This window comes from Ammospiza nelsoni, chromosome Z, assembly GCF_027579445.1.
Source record: "Ammospiza nelsoni isolate bAmmNel1 chromosome Z, bAmmNel1.pri, whole genome shotgun sequence".
Taxonomy (NCBI): domain Eukaryota; kingdom Metazoa; phylum Chordata; class Aves; order Passeriformes; family Passerellidae; genus Ammospiza; species Ammospiza nelsoni.
In genome coordinates, this window is record NC_080669.1 from 28,813,520 (window position 1) to 28,828,092 (window position 14,573).

At 40.7% G+C, this 14,573-nt stretch overlaps 1 protein-coding gene across 1 annotated transcript; it reads right to left on the reverse strand.

Annotated features, from left to right (window-relative positions):
• Positions 1 to 5,996: 5,996 nt before the first annotated feature.
• On the reverse strand, positions 5,997 to 14,347 carry NXNL2 (nucleoredoxin like 2). The gene is made up of 2 exons (XM_059492668.1): positions 13,994 to 14,347; positions 5,997 to 6,590 (listed from the first exon to the last, which is right to left on the reverse strand). Exons 1-2 carry the CDS (start codon positions 14,293 to 14,295, stop codon positions 6,422 to 6,424), a joined length of 471 nt encoding a protein of 156 aa, XP_059348651.1. The 5' UTR covers positions 14,296 to 14,347; the 3' UTR covers positions 5,997 to 6,421.
• Between the last annotated feature and the right edge of the window lie 226 nt (positions 14,348 to 14,573).

Genomic DNA, 14,573 nt, shown 5'->3' on the forward strand with positions numbered 1-14,573 from the left:
CAGGTTTGCTGCATCTCTGTCTGTGTTGAGGCTGTGATGAGCAGATCATCCATGTAGCAGTAGAATCGTGAATCCTGGAAAATTCTGTGAACTGAGGACAAAACTTGTACAACAAGACATTAGCAGTTCATATATATCATGACAATCACATTCTATGACAGGTAAAAAGTCACTTTGATTGGAATCTTTACAGATGACAATCCTTTTGTGACATGACCAGCCCAGTAAGAGTATTCATTCATTGCCAGTGGGTACCACAATTTGTGTCTGAGCACGGTGGAACGCTCTGTTTTTGAAGTTTAAGACAGTGGGTTGCCATTGATGTCAAATAGTGAGTGACAGAATTTAGCAAGATGCCTTCCTTTTCGGCATCGAGGGCAAATAGAAATTTGATTTGATGTCCCACGACAATCCTTTTTAAGGTGCCCTAGTTTACCACAACCAAAGCAGACAGGCTTTTTATTAGAGTCCACTTGTACAGCATTAACAGAATTTTACCAACGTTTTTCTTGTTTTTCTAAAAGCTTTTCAATTTTATCCATTCGTTGTGTCAAATTGTGTTCCAGTGTTTTTTCCAAAGCATTGACCTGTGGATTTGCAGCATTTTGTGAACCCATAAGTCTACTGCAAGCTGTTAGCATCTGTGTAATTGTTGGAGGCTGATCAGGCAAAGCTAAAATAATTTTTCTACATTCATGATTAGCATTTACAGAAGCAAGATTTTGAATGATATAAGAGTGGGCTTGTTCATCTGGACATTGCCTTTCAACTGCTTGAGTTAATCTATCCAAAAAAGAACCATAAGATTCAGTTTCACCTTGTTTGATCAGTGGATAAGAATTCAAATGAGAGCCAGGAGGCTCAAGTGAAAGCAAGGCCTTTCTAGCAGCATCCTTAATGTCTGTTAACACAGGCCGAGGCAGTTCAGCTGCTTGATTTTCAGGCCTATTGTAAGGTGAATCACCAGCTAATTGAGCAACATCTAGATTAGCATAATCAGTATTTGCATATCCTTCAACCAACTTGTTAAGTAGTTTTTTCCATTGTAATTCCCATAGTAGGTACTGTGAATTGGTTAAAATCAGAGAAGCCACATTCCTGCAATCAGCAGGAACTAAGTCATAAGAGTTAAAAGTATTTTTCAACACACTATTAAAATAGGGAGAAGAAAATCCACTCTCTTTCAAAGCCTGTCGCAAATCCTTTATATCATGATGATCAAGTCTTTCATATTTTGGATTTCTATCATTTCTTCCATATTTTACTGGTAAAGCAAGATATTGTTCCTTTAAATCCAAATATTTTTCTAGTTTCTGATTAATGTATGACCAATCAGGTAAATTTAATGGAAAATCAAAATTCTCACTTCGATCAATGACAGGTTGACCTTTACTTCTAACCAATATATTTTCTTATTCTGAAAAATCACTAAATCCAAACCTTCCAGGCACTCTTCCCAAATCCAAATTCCTGACAGGGACACTGTACTCTTGTCCAGGAGTTCTGCCAACTCGGCCAGCTCCGGGAATTTGGCCAACTACTTGGCCAACTCTGGGAACTCGGCCATAAAAGGCAGGGGTGGACTCCCGCAAACAACGCGCCTCCTCTGAAGCCCGACCCAAAGGGGCCGGGACAGAGGCGTGTTCCTCTCTTCTGGGAACAGTGCCATTTAACCTTGAGTTCGATACTTTACTACAAGTTTCACATTGTCTCCCTGCCAAGAAAAACTCAGCTTGGAAGTCCTCAAATCTAGGTTTTAAACTTACATGGTTTTTTTTAAAATACAAGAATTAGGATCATGACATTTTAAAACTCCACCCGTGTTTTTTCAGGTTTTTGAGAGTTATCCATCCTTTCAAAGAACTCCACCCTTTGAATTAAAGCCAGTTTTTCTTTCTCTGTATCTATAGATTGACAAACACCAGAACAACCATGTTTTTGCTTAACAGAAAAAGAGTTCCCCGGAACCACAATTTCCCGAGTGGAAGCAGCCACCTCAGCCTCCACCCCAGGCCCAACAGAATCCAATTCAGGTTTCAGTGTCCCTGCACAAACAATTTTAGAAGGTACAGACACTTTTTCATTCCCATCTTTTACATATTTTGTCCCACCCCCCTTACAAGAGTCACATATTTTTACATTAACAGAACAACGCGAAGAAAAGTCCGAAAGAGTCTCATTTTTTCCCAGAGAGAGAGAAGAAAGATTTTTTTCAACAGAGTTCAAAGCATTAGTGTCAACATTTGAAACAACACTTGTAACATTCTCCGATACACACACAGTCTCCGGTTTACTGGAATTTAAAGAGACAGAGCCAGAAGCTTTGTTTTCTGAGTCCAAGTTGATCTTATTATTATCAGTTTGTTTAAAACACTCCAACAGCGCTCTACAAATCGGCATAAGTTCTCTTAAGCTTTCATCTTTTTTGAGAGAGACTAGATTATAGATTCTCCAGTTTATCTGATCCCAAAAATGAAAAGTAAAAGCAGACTGCAAGTTCAAATCTTGCATATTCACCTTAACCCAGATAAGTAAGATTTTAAGCTCAGTTTTTGAGACTGCAGAACGAGCTTTCTCTTGTAACATTGTCTTTTTATACAGTCTCTTGTAACATCCAACTTTTGATAACTTTTTTCCCATTTTTGTTTTCTCGTTACCCAAGCCTCTCCCGAGAAAAGTTACTAACAATTTTCTTGGCTTCGGCGGGAGAGATGTTACCGTGTCCTCCTTGTTAACACTTGGGTCTCCGCGGCTGGGACATCAGGATTTTTCCTTTTTTCTTCTATTCTACGTCCTCGGACGGAGGTCTCCTCACGGGGGGCACCAATATGTGGGGGATGGGACAGGTATAAGTCCAATTGTGTCAGGAACCCACGTCTTAAAAAGGAACCCACTAAGCCGCGGCAAAATATCCAAATATGGATAACATTGTAACCAGACCAGTGAAGAGATTTTTGCTTTTATTTCCAGCACATCAGTCTCAAAATACAAAATGGAGACATGACAGCTCACTGATCCACACCAAAAAATGTCTCCTCTAGCAGGGCTCATACAGCAATACATAAAATCATCTCAGACTAAAATTCAGCCAATCAGACACAGAAAACACGTATTGACAAGCATTCTATCCAATCCCACAAAGCACACGCAATGATAGTTAAAACAAAGACTAGTTCATAAGAGACAAAGAACAGAGTTCTATTCATGCTAACCTTCTAAAGATATACATTAAATAACCTTGTTGCCATCCTAAAGCCAAATCTACAGAGGCCTATTGTGATTTGTCACGTCTACTGCTTGGGAAACTTTTCTGCTTGCATGGGAAACTTTTCTGCTGTATTTGCAATGCTAACAAAACTTCAGTCTGAGGCCTACATACTTCTTTTAACCATTTCTTAAAAATCCTCTAACCTTATGGATTCCAACAATTTAACACCCCCTTCCCCCCTATTTTTAAGCACATACATTTAAATACATCATAATACTATTAAAGTTTGAAAACAGCAGCTCTGGAGGAGGAAGAAGGAAAGTTTTTTGGGAGAAGGGTTAAGGAATAAAAGGAATAAAAGATTAACAAAGAGAAAGATTATTATTGCCTTTTTGATGTTTATTTCATGTCTGAATTTGCCACCCTTTCTGCTTTGCCTCTTCCTAAAATAAGAGTCACAGGACAGCCTGCAGCCCTCACCTGCAGCAAGTCTCTACAAGATTCAGGCTATTTATCAATTCACAAAGTATCAACTTACAATCCTTGCCAATTTTCATAGTAAAGTAATTGTCCATAAAGCCTACAACAAATTCAACACCACTGGTTCTTAGCAATTTTAGCATATATCAATCCATAAATTATTTACTAATAATGGACAATATCTTGTCCAGTGGAATTAGGAATTATGCTCCTCTTCTTTACTTTTTTTTTAGTTGACTCCTTTAAAAAGGTGCAGCATCAACCAGTATCACTATGCTGCTGCCTATTGTTGCATTTTTAAAATGAGGGGTTTTTTCCTCACTCCACTGAAAAAATACTGGTACTCACTAATATTCAAGGTGACTTTGACTAAATATAGAGTGTAGAAAGTCATCAGTGAATTGAAGAATAATTTAAGAAAGTTAAAGGGACAATTCTGTACATTCTAAGATGAGTACACTGAGAGTTCCATTTCCAAAGAACACACATCCCAAGTAATAATAAGCTTACAGCTGACCCACTAGGATTTGCTTCTCTAATTTCACAAGGTATTGCTAATAAGAAAATATTTTCCACTACTCTGTACTTCATCTAAGTCAAATATGGATTATTTTAGCACTGACAAGGAAAACAAACACTGATGCGCAAAACCAACAGTCCTTGACTGAAGTCACACCAAGCTTTTTACAGCGTACATATCTTTGTTTCATCATTATGAATTTTTAGCTGAATTTTACTTGGAACTTGTGTTACTCAAAGGGCCTAAGTCTATCTCTGTTATAAAATACTGAGTTCCTTCATATATGCGCATATAGACAAACAAGAATCAAGATATCAATCATCTTGAATCAAGATATCTTGGCTGAAGTAATGCCTGATATCTGATAATAGGGTGCAGTGGATATTTTTGCTATAAAAATTGTTCCACATTCAGGTAACCTATCTTCAAACTTCTGGAAAAACTTTGATAATTGTTTCTCATCTCATATTTGAAATACATCTGCTCTTAGGTGGTTTCAGAACAGCAGGGAGAGCTCACATCTCACTTGCACAAAAATTTCCTAAGGAGCTTAGCATTTATTAGGAAAGACCATGAATACTAATATGGTGAGATGGCACAAATTAGAAATTGTCTGTGTATACCCAGATGCAATTTTTGAAACAGCTAAAAGGAGCACAGCACTCACAGCTCTGCTGAATACTTTCTACAGTGATTATTTTCCATTTAAAAACCAGTTTCTCTGGTGTACTTGCTTCTTACCTACTGTGAAGTACACGTGACTTTTTACATTTCCACTCTTCAGACAATATTTTTTTCACACACATTAAAGTTCAGACCCTCTTTGTTAAGTTTTCTCATGGTAAGGCAAACGTACCTCAACAAATAATAAAGATAATGGTGGATGGGATCAGCAAGGCAATAGCTGCAGATGGGAGACATCACAATCAATGTTTTGTTTTAAGGCTGAGGTGGTGACCCTTCATGCAAAGAACTGTCTGCAGAGGAATCTGCACTCTCGGGTGCCTCACTGAATGCCTCTACACTAATGCACGTAGCCCAGGGGGTGGACAGGCAGTCACAATTCTGGGTGCAGCTGGAGGACTGTGACCCCCTTGGGGTCGCAAAAAGATTTGTGGGGACACTACACACAACTGGAGTGCTACAATTGGTGGATGCAGGCTCTCTTGCTCCAAATTGAGTCAGCCAGACTTCAAGTGTTAGCAGCATACGTGCTTGTAATGGAAACAATAACAGCTCTGTTAAAGTCCTTAAGTTCCAATCAGCAAACATTCAGCTTGCGTGGGAAGTGGGTTTTTTTGGCACATTGATTGCATGAATGTCTGGCCTGGGACGCCAACCATGAAGAGACAGCAAATCAAGCTGTGCTTTAGATACAACATGAACATTCATCAGAGAGACCTGGTATCATTGTTGATGTTTGCTTCTACATATTTTGGCAAAATAAAAGATGGAAAATGGTTTCTTCTTAACCTGACTGATGTTAACTTGGGTGCTAACATAACAGACCCATGGAATGGCTTGTGTTGGAAAGGACCTTAAAGATCATCTAGTTCCAATCCTGTGGAATTGGAACTTAGCTTATAGCTTTTAAAACCCATGGTTAAGGAAAACTGAGCAGAACTACAAATAAATATAAATAAATCCCATAAAAGTAAAATAAAATATATTTAAAAGAATATTAAAATTATATTTCTTCAGTACTGACAAGCAAATATGTTCTATTTAAAAGTCATGGCATTTTGTGATTATTCTTGTTAAGGTAGATAAGGAAATACATGAGACATATTTCATAAACAGTTATTTATTAAAGCAAACAGTTTCATTTTCTTAACAAAATGTGCTAATCACCTAAAAAAAAGTCATCAATAAATAGTTTTTTTGCATTCATTTTTACTGTGTTGACTTAGCAAAGTAAGTGTTTGCATAGATTTCAAAGATTTCTATTATTTCTGTCTAAACAGCTGATTCTTCTGAAGTTCTTTAGTATTATTTGGAACATTGTGCTTCATATTAAATATCACAGATAGAACAATACAACAATAATTGCATTTTATGACACTGGAATAGCTGGTTTTCAAGTCAAATCCAAAATCTGTTTACAAGCAAAGGTAAATAGGTCTTACCCTTCTCATTCTGAACAAAGCAAGAGTCTTTTCAGAGCTCTACCAACTTTTCCACTATGCCTTTTCTTGATTTTATTTGTCAACATTTTAGCTAGAAAAATTCTGAAAGATATCTGCACCCTCAAGCCAGTTCCGGAAACAGGACAGCCCTTTGTCTCTAATCTGCTTTCTTCCCTTGTCAGTAATGACTTCGCCCGTTTGTTTCACAATCACCAGTTTAGGAATTGCTGTTATGTTGTATTTCTTCTTCAGATCACTGTGGGAAAAAATGAAAAATAAAACACACCATTAGGAGCATTTTAAGAAAACCCCTAGTGTCTTTACAAAGGCTACTCTGGCCAGGACACATGGGAGAGCAGAAGTGATGAGTGCCTGGGCTTCCCCAGAGTTTGAGGCAGAGCACTGGGCAGTGTCAGGAGATGAACAAGGCTGTAGCTGGAAGCCTACACAGTGAAAGGTAGCTCTGAGAGTTAAGAGAGCTCCAGCATCCTTCCTGTAAATGCTCATCACTGCTGCCTGCAGTTTCCACAGGAGCAGAGGCTCTTGGAGATGTAAAAGATGTCCATAGAAGCAAAGTCTGATATACTCTTCCAACGGGTTTTTTACTAGCCCAAAACAGATGTAGTTCTGGGTCCATTTTACAGCCCATAAGGATCTCACTTAGATTAGTATTATGTTGCTGGTTGGTATTTACAAATGAACGGAGACGGGGCAAATTTGAACCAGTGTCATGAGCTATTTATTCAGCACATTCAGTCTCAGTACATTGTTAGGACAATGGAGACAAGATGTTAACAGTTCTCTGATTTAAATGAAACGCTAATGAGTTATTACATTACAGCATAGCATAAAACTATCTCAACTTAAATTTCAGCCAATCACACATAGAGCAAAACATATCGACAAGAATTCTATCTAATCATATGAAACACACGTAATGGTAGCTAATACAATAGCTCGTTCATGAGAGACAAAGCACAGAGATCTATTTATACTAACCTTCTAAAGATATACATTAAATAACCTTGTTGCAATCTATGAGGCCAGTTCTACAGAAGTCTATTGTGCTATTTGTCACGTCTGATCTACTACTTAAAAAACTTTTCGCTGTATCAGCAATGTTCACAAAACTTCAACTTGAAACTTACCCTTTTAACTATTTTTTCAAAACTCTCTAACTTTATAAATCCCAGCAGTATTTGATATTCATTCCCCTACAAATACACTTGAGTGTCCCATAGTGCTACTTCCTGCAATCACCATTAAGAAAGCATGATACACCATCTTTTTGTGTAAATGGAAGAGACTGAAGATACTCCTTAAACTCCCTCAGAGAAACAAGCCCTACACAGACAGAAAAGTGAGCAATCAAAATATTTGGAATAAGAGCCACCCATCTGTGTTGCCAGAGAAAAAAATTTCAACACCTCCTCTGCACCTTTAGAAGAACCAGAGGACAGTCACAAAACAGGCAGTAACAGAACAGCCAAATTCCAAAACACTAACAACATCTCTCTCAAAGCATACTTAAAATGATAAATGGAAATATGCTGCCTGAGCGGCATCACCACAAGCAAGAACATTTGCTGTATGAGGTTCAAACACTACAGAAGTTTGTGTAGGAAAAAAATGCAGACATTGCTAAAAAATGCTTGACACTAATACATAGACATTCTCAATGATTTCCTGGGAGGAAAAAAAGCACTGAAAAATAAGACTTAAGTGAAATACTGACACAGATAAGGCATACCTGAAACGTGCCCTCCCTTCTCTATTTTTCCTTAAGACAAGAAACATCAACAGGTGAAGCAAACTCTTCTGCCATTTTGTTGGCTGAGCAATAACGCAGAAAATACTATGGAAGCAGCAATAATGTGTATGGACCAGGTTTGCTTCCTCAGAGAATTTTGATGTGCAAGGAATCAACAAACAATCCCCACAGACCTTCCCAAAATCTGCTAAAACAGGTGAAAAAAACACATTCCAAAGCAATTATGCATAGAAGCCATGTAAAACTACTATCACCTTGTTATAGGTAGATAATGAGACAATTGGCTTTCACAATTAAGGGATGACTATTGTGTGAGTATTAAGAAAAGTTTTAGTGATCTATAGTTATGTTATTGGAGTTTAGATGTCCTCTGTTCTTCCCATAACTCTCTTTCCCCCCGCCCTGTATTGTGACCATCAGACAGCCTGGGTTGTCTATGTGGTAAATAGGTATGATTCGTGCTGACAAAATTGAAACAGTAATCAATATTGATACAGTAATTAATATTTGGAAATAATAAAACAGTTAAAAGGTGTAATGCCAGGAAAGAAAGGGAGAGGAGGGGTTCCACCCCCCCCCCCCTTTCCTGCAGATGTGCAAGGCAGGAAAAAGCAAGAGATAACAGTTACTAAAAATTAACAGAAAGAAAGGAAAATCTGGTTGGTCCCAGGAAAATGCTAATTATATGAGATTTATTGCTTTGATGCTTAAATATAATATTATGTTAGTATTGGCTTATATTATACTAGCTCAGTGCGCATGTGTACTTTAATTCACAAAGGTGAGTTAAAGGACATCGAGGAAGAAGGAGAAGCCTTCATCAGAGATGACCCCCAAAGAATGGTGCGACCACCTAAATGAGTGGTGGAGCATGTGTGTAAAGGTAGTGATGAAGGCAGGGGTAGAAGTGTGATGAATCAAAAATGGGAGGAGATGGCATTGACACATGGCATAAAAGGGGGAATTTTCACTTGACAAGCTCGTACGTGAGGCGGCAGGGGTCCAAGGACCCTGCACTCCGTACCCCACACAGTTATTTTTTTTTGCTTATGCGCTATTATTGGAACCAAACTATCCCCTGTTTTAACCAAATTATATTGTCAATATTTCAAGTGTATCCAATTTTATATATTCTAAGCTATTTAATTAAAGTTGCTGCTACGTTTAATATTGTTTGGGGTTTTTTTGATGATAGGATAATTGGGCAAATATAACATCTAGGAGAGGTAAAAGAAGGCTGCACATGTGCCCCTTGCATGGAGCAGTTGGGAATGGAAAAGCTTGGTGCTTAGGGGTGCAGCATGGCAACACCTGACCTCCAATCAAGTTACAAGAAAGAAGTCTCCACTGATAAACGGCAAAGAGGAGCTGACTGACAGACTTTGGGAGGGGCCTGGGCTGGCTGATGCAACACCCAGGGGTATAAAAGACAGAGCATCCATCTTGAAGATTAACTGGCTACGTGGTTTGCACATACACCATGTAGCCAGCACTGCAGGTTTTTCCTTAGGCAGTCCTTTGTTGTATTTTAGTTAAGGTTTAATAAACCTTTTTAAATTTTCAAAGTGAGCAGCTGTTTCTCACAACCTCATACCACCTGAATGACAGACAAGATGGGTGGAAGACTTATTGGTTCAGTGAACGATAAACACAATTGTATTAATCACAGACAGAGCCCTAGGAGACTGAAGATATGGAATTTGTTATGGAACTGGAATCTTACACATTACTTTCCTAAGGGAATGCATATATGCAGCCCAGCATGGCACCTTATTCAGACAGCCTTAGGGCAGAAGGTTGCATGCATCACACCAGACTGAAGCGTGCACAGATTTTGCTCACATTTGTGCGTGGCTTTCAAGATCAGTGGACCTGAAGAAGGCTTAGAAAGAGTTCTGCAGACAGTGCTTCTTAATCACTGTGTACGTAGGCACATGTGCTTACAAAAAACGACTTTTTAAAAGTTATTAATATTATTCTCTCTGATAGGGACCTAAAATCTCATGATTCACCTCCACAAGCCACATATGTCCCATGGGACTAACTCCAATGGCAACTCATGCTATCATTAAACCATAAATAGAAATAAAAACCCATGACATTAAGACTGAGGCAAACTGGAAGGCATAGCCATTGTTAGATCTTTTTATTCTTAAGAGAAGGTTGGATGAAAGTTTCTGAGAGCACAGATTTTGTATTTCTAGAAAATACTGACATTAGCTGGGAGATAATTTTCTTCACAGCACCGTTCATGGTGTGTGCCAAAACAGCACTGAATAACACACAAGTAATTTAGCTATTGCTGAACAGTTCTTATGCAGCACCAGGGCCTTTTCTGCTTCTTGTGCTACCATGCCAGTGAGTAGGCTGGTGGTGCACAAGAATCTGTGAGGAGGCAGAGCTGGGACAGCTGATCTCAAACGATCAAAGGATGTTCCATATCATGCAACACTATGATTAGCTGTAAAAGCTGAAGAAAGAAGGGAGGAGGGATCAACATTCAGAGCCAGGAGATTTATCGTCCCATGCAGTCATTACAGAATGAGGCTATCCTGTGCTGGAAGCTGCTAAAATATCCGTCAGTGAATGGGAATTAGTGAATGAATTTCGTATCTTGCTTCGCCTGCGTGTCTTTACTTTTGCTTTATCTATCAAACTTTTTATTTCAACCCGTAAGTGTTCTCACTTTCACCGTCCACATTCCCTCCCCGTCCCGTGGGGACAGGGAGTGACCCAGCAGCTGTCTGGGCCTGGCTGCCTACCCAGGCTGAGCCACAGCACAGGTATCTTTATGTAAGGGTTGAAGATCTATGGGCAAGAGCATTCCTGAGATGAAGACAACATGGGGCAGATATAATATAATATTGGGAACATAAATGGTAAATTTTATACACATGTGTAATGTGATATCTGAAAACACCTGAATTATAACAGTTTTCACTTGGAAATGCTGTCATGTGAAAGGGATGGGCTCCTTGCTCATCTGCTTCTAGTAGTATGGCCTGTAATACAGCTGTAAGTATTTTCTTTTAGCTGTGAAATTTCTGCATTGTTAAATCTTAAGTCATAAGCATGCACGTCACATGCTTGGGATTCAGTTTTAAAGTGTCTGCTGAGATTTTGCAATAGCAGTCTAAAAAGTCTAAGAACTAAGCAATTGCTCTTAACTGCTTAGATCCTTAACATTATTCTATCTTTGTTTTTTAACAACCCATCCTCCCCAGTATTTCTGCCCGTGCCAATCTACCCTCATACATAAAGCTTCCTAATATAAAATGTACATATAACCTTTTCATTTTCTTTTTATGGGCATTTTCCATAATTCTAATTTTTACTGAGCTGTACAGGCCAACTCAGTAAATACCTGCCTACCTGGAAGCCTGCAAGAACTACTGTACACACCAGGCACTCTCACAAAAACTGATGCTTTTCATCACAAGGTTCAGAACAAACACAGCAGTATGTCTTTGTGTGCCATTATCAAACATCCTATTTAACACCCTTTGCTGTTGATGTTCTGTCCAACACCTGCTTTTCCTCTCTACTAACCTCCTTTCTCTTCCAAGCGTTCACTTCCTACCAGGCTGTCTTCACACTCCACTTCAAGAATCAAAATACTGTGCCTCAGGCAACAAAAAAAATTTACACCAACCTCAGACAATAAAAGGATCAGGAGCAGTATTTCCCATTACTCATGCCACAGACCACATAGGGTAGTAAAGGTGCAGTCCCACCTCTGGGAAATAGCCAGGACTGACAGCATGGAAGAGCCTGGAGATCCTGCTTTGAATTCAGTATTCTGTTTCTCTGAAGGTAGGCTTGACACTGCAGTGTTAGGCTCTACACAGTACAAGAATGGATGCTGGCTATTTCTTAAGAAAAATTAATCACCAATGCTTCTGTTCTTGAAAAGTATTTTAGATGGAACACTTAAAATTTGCTCTCTTATGTCTAGAAGAGACATCAGTCTATGCTGCAATTATGTACCTTAAACACTGAAGCAACCAGCTAGGATATCACTGAAGATATTAAATGCCTTCTTTACACAGTCAAAAACAATAGCCAACTCAATTAATTGCAATGGAACTTTAAAAATAATAATGAAATTTAAAATATTAATAATACAATTATCTTACCCATTTTTTAAAAATTATATTCTTAAATAGAACTAGTACCTAGCCAGAATTATAGTTTGGAGTAGTGACTACACATCTGCACTAAGTCTACGATGATTCACCAGTACCCTTGACACCAAACTACCAGTTAATCCAGTCTAAGCACCTTGAACAGCTCCACACAGTCCTTCATTGCCACACAGAAGAAACAACTCCAAAAACATGGCTGGTTCATATCCCTCTCCATTCTGTTCTTCAGTAACCACTGAGATCTCACATCATCTGGCAGGACAAGCCATGATGATGTGAGATCATCATGGCTTGCCCAGAACTGTGAAGGGCATTACAGGATGCCACACAAAAGCCAATTAAAAAATCTCTTTGCCTCCACTCTGCATTGAGCAAGAGCAGTCAGAAATAGACCTCTAATCCACAGAGGATGAAGCTGTAAGTACATTCCCATGGGCCATGCTGAACAGCTTGCTGGGTGCGGGACTTCAAGGGCTGCATTTCCTGATGGAAATTTGCCTGCATTCTATCATGCTTAGTAGATATCAAATACAATTACTGCCTGGGAAAATTTTGGAGAACTATGCAAAACAATATTTAAGTCAGTGGAGAAAAGGTCTAACATAAATTGGTAGTGGGCATCCAGAAATGAGCCAGGAAAGGATGAAATTGTTCCTGGCTTTAAATAATTTGCTCTTGAGTTTGTCAAACTGCACTGAAAAAACAACATTAGCCAACATGCTCCCTGTTGAGTGAGTAGCTGGGGTGTTACACACCAGGTAGCATACTGGGATGGATCTAGAATTAAAAGGAAAGATAGAAGCTACTAGAAGCACTAGAAATGATTCCTTGCTTAAAATAATTGATTTGGCTGCAAGTTTTATTACCCAATCTCTATTTAAAAGTCATATTACCTTCTTGACTGGTACCACCTGGAAAAAAAATTTCTACAATCAACTCATTTAAAGAGAGGGGGAAAAAAATCTCTTTATCAATATTTACATGTATTTCAAGTCTCTGGTTACAGGCATTTCAGTAACCCTGAACATCTTACTTGTCCTCCTGTAATCCCAGTCTATACTTATACGAGCTAAATCAGATTTCTGAAAGTCATCCAAATGAGGCTCCATCCTTGACTAAGGTCATCAAAACACTTCTTGGTATCATCCTTCACCCTGTTACTTACACACATGCCCTCTCCTTTTGCTATTTTCATGAGCAAGCTGCCTACAGGAATGTCACTTTGGAAACGGAGCAGCACAGGAGTTCTACACCCCAGTACCAGGTGCAGTGCGCCACCGCTAAACTCCAGCTAATACTGTATCTGTCCGAAATTCTTCACAGTTTCCTCCACTCGAAGTAGTTTAGTTACAAATTTTGCTGCGTCTTCCTTTGCCTTTTTCCCAGAGCACTAACCTAGACAATGCAGACCAACCTTAGTAACAATTACCGCCGTGCTGAAAAGCAATCACTTGATCCTCACTTGCCATTCGTTTTTACCTCACTCATCTCTTTAACACATGGGGTCTTTACTCTCTGAATTCTCGTTCACAGACCTTTTCGCTTCCAAGGGAGGTGCACAAGCCCGCGTTCTTTACGTGTGGGACGGGCTAAAACCCGCGAGCGAGCAGCCGCGGCTGCCGGGGCTCCAGCGCTCCAGCGGGAAAGCAGGCGCGGGATAACGGGGCAGGGGCGGAGGTTCGGGGCACCTGCGGTACTGGGGCTGTCCGAGGGCAGGGCCGCTGGGGGGCCGCCGGTACTCACTGCTTGTAGGGGTCGTGGAAGGGCAGCGCCAGCCAGTCCCCGTGCATGGCGCGCATGTAGCCCAGCATCTCCTCGGCGCTGTGGTCGGAGGAGATGAAGACGACCTCGAAGGGGGCGGGCGGCTCGCTCTCCTCCAGTAGCTCCGTGTAGAAGTCGCAGAGGACGGGGGTGAAGTCGCGGCACGGCGAGCACCAGCCGGCGGAGAAGTACAAGCCCACGACTTTGTTCTGCAGGGCCTCTTCGGGGTCCACGCTGCGGCCGTCCTTGCTGACCAGGAGCCGCCCGCTGAACACATCCACCATGCTGGCACGGCCACGGGCCCGAGCGCTCCCCGGGGACCCTCCCTCCTTCCCCCAGCGCCGCCACACGGTCACCACACGGCCGCCGTGCCATGGCAGCGCCGCCGCCGCCGCTTTATAGCGCCCGCCGCCACAGGGCCCGCCCCGCGCCCCGCGCAGCCCCGGAGCGCGGCCCCTTCCCCCGAGCGCCCCCTCCTGGCGCAGGAGCTCGGTGCACAGCGAGGGCGCTCACGGCGCCGAGCTGGCCGCGAATTCAAGCCGCAGCCCCGTGCGCCGGCCCC

What these genes read in the sequence shown, in the direction of transcription:
- NXNL2 (XM_059492668.1), bottom strand. Translation starts at nt 14,295, where the DNA reads ATGGTGGATGTGTTCAGCGGGCGGCTCCTGGTCAGCAAGGACGGCCGC. An exon ending in TTCCACGACCCCTACAAGCA is followed by an intron (nt 6,591 to 13,993) that starts GTGAGTACCGGC and finishes TTTTTCCCACAG; the next exon opens with TGATCTGAAGAAGAAATACA.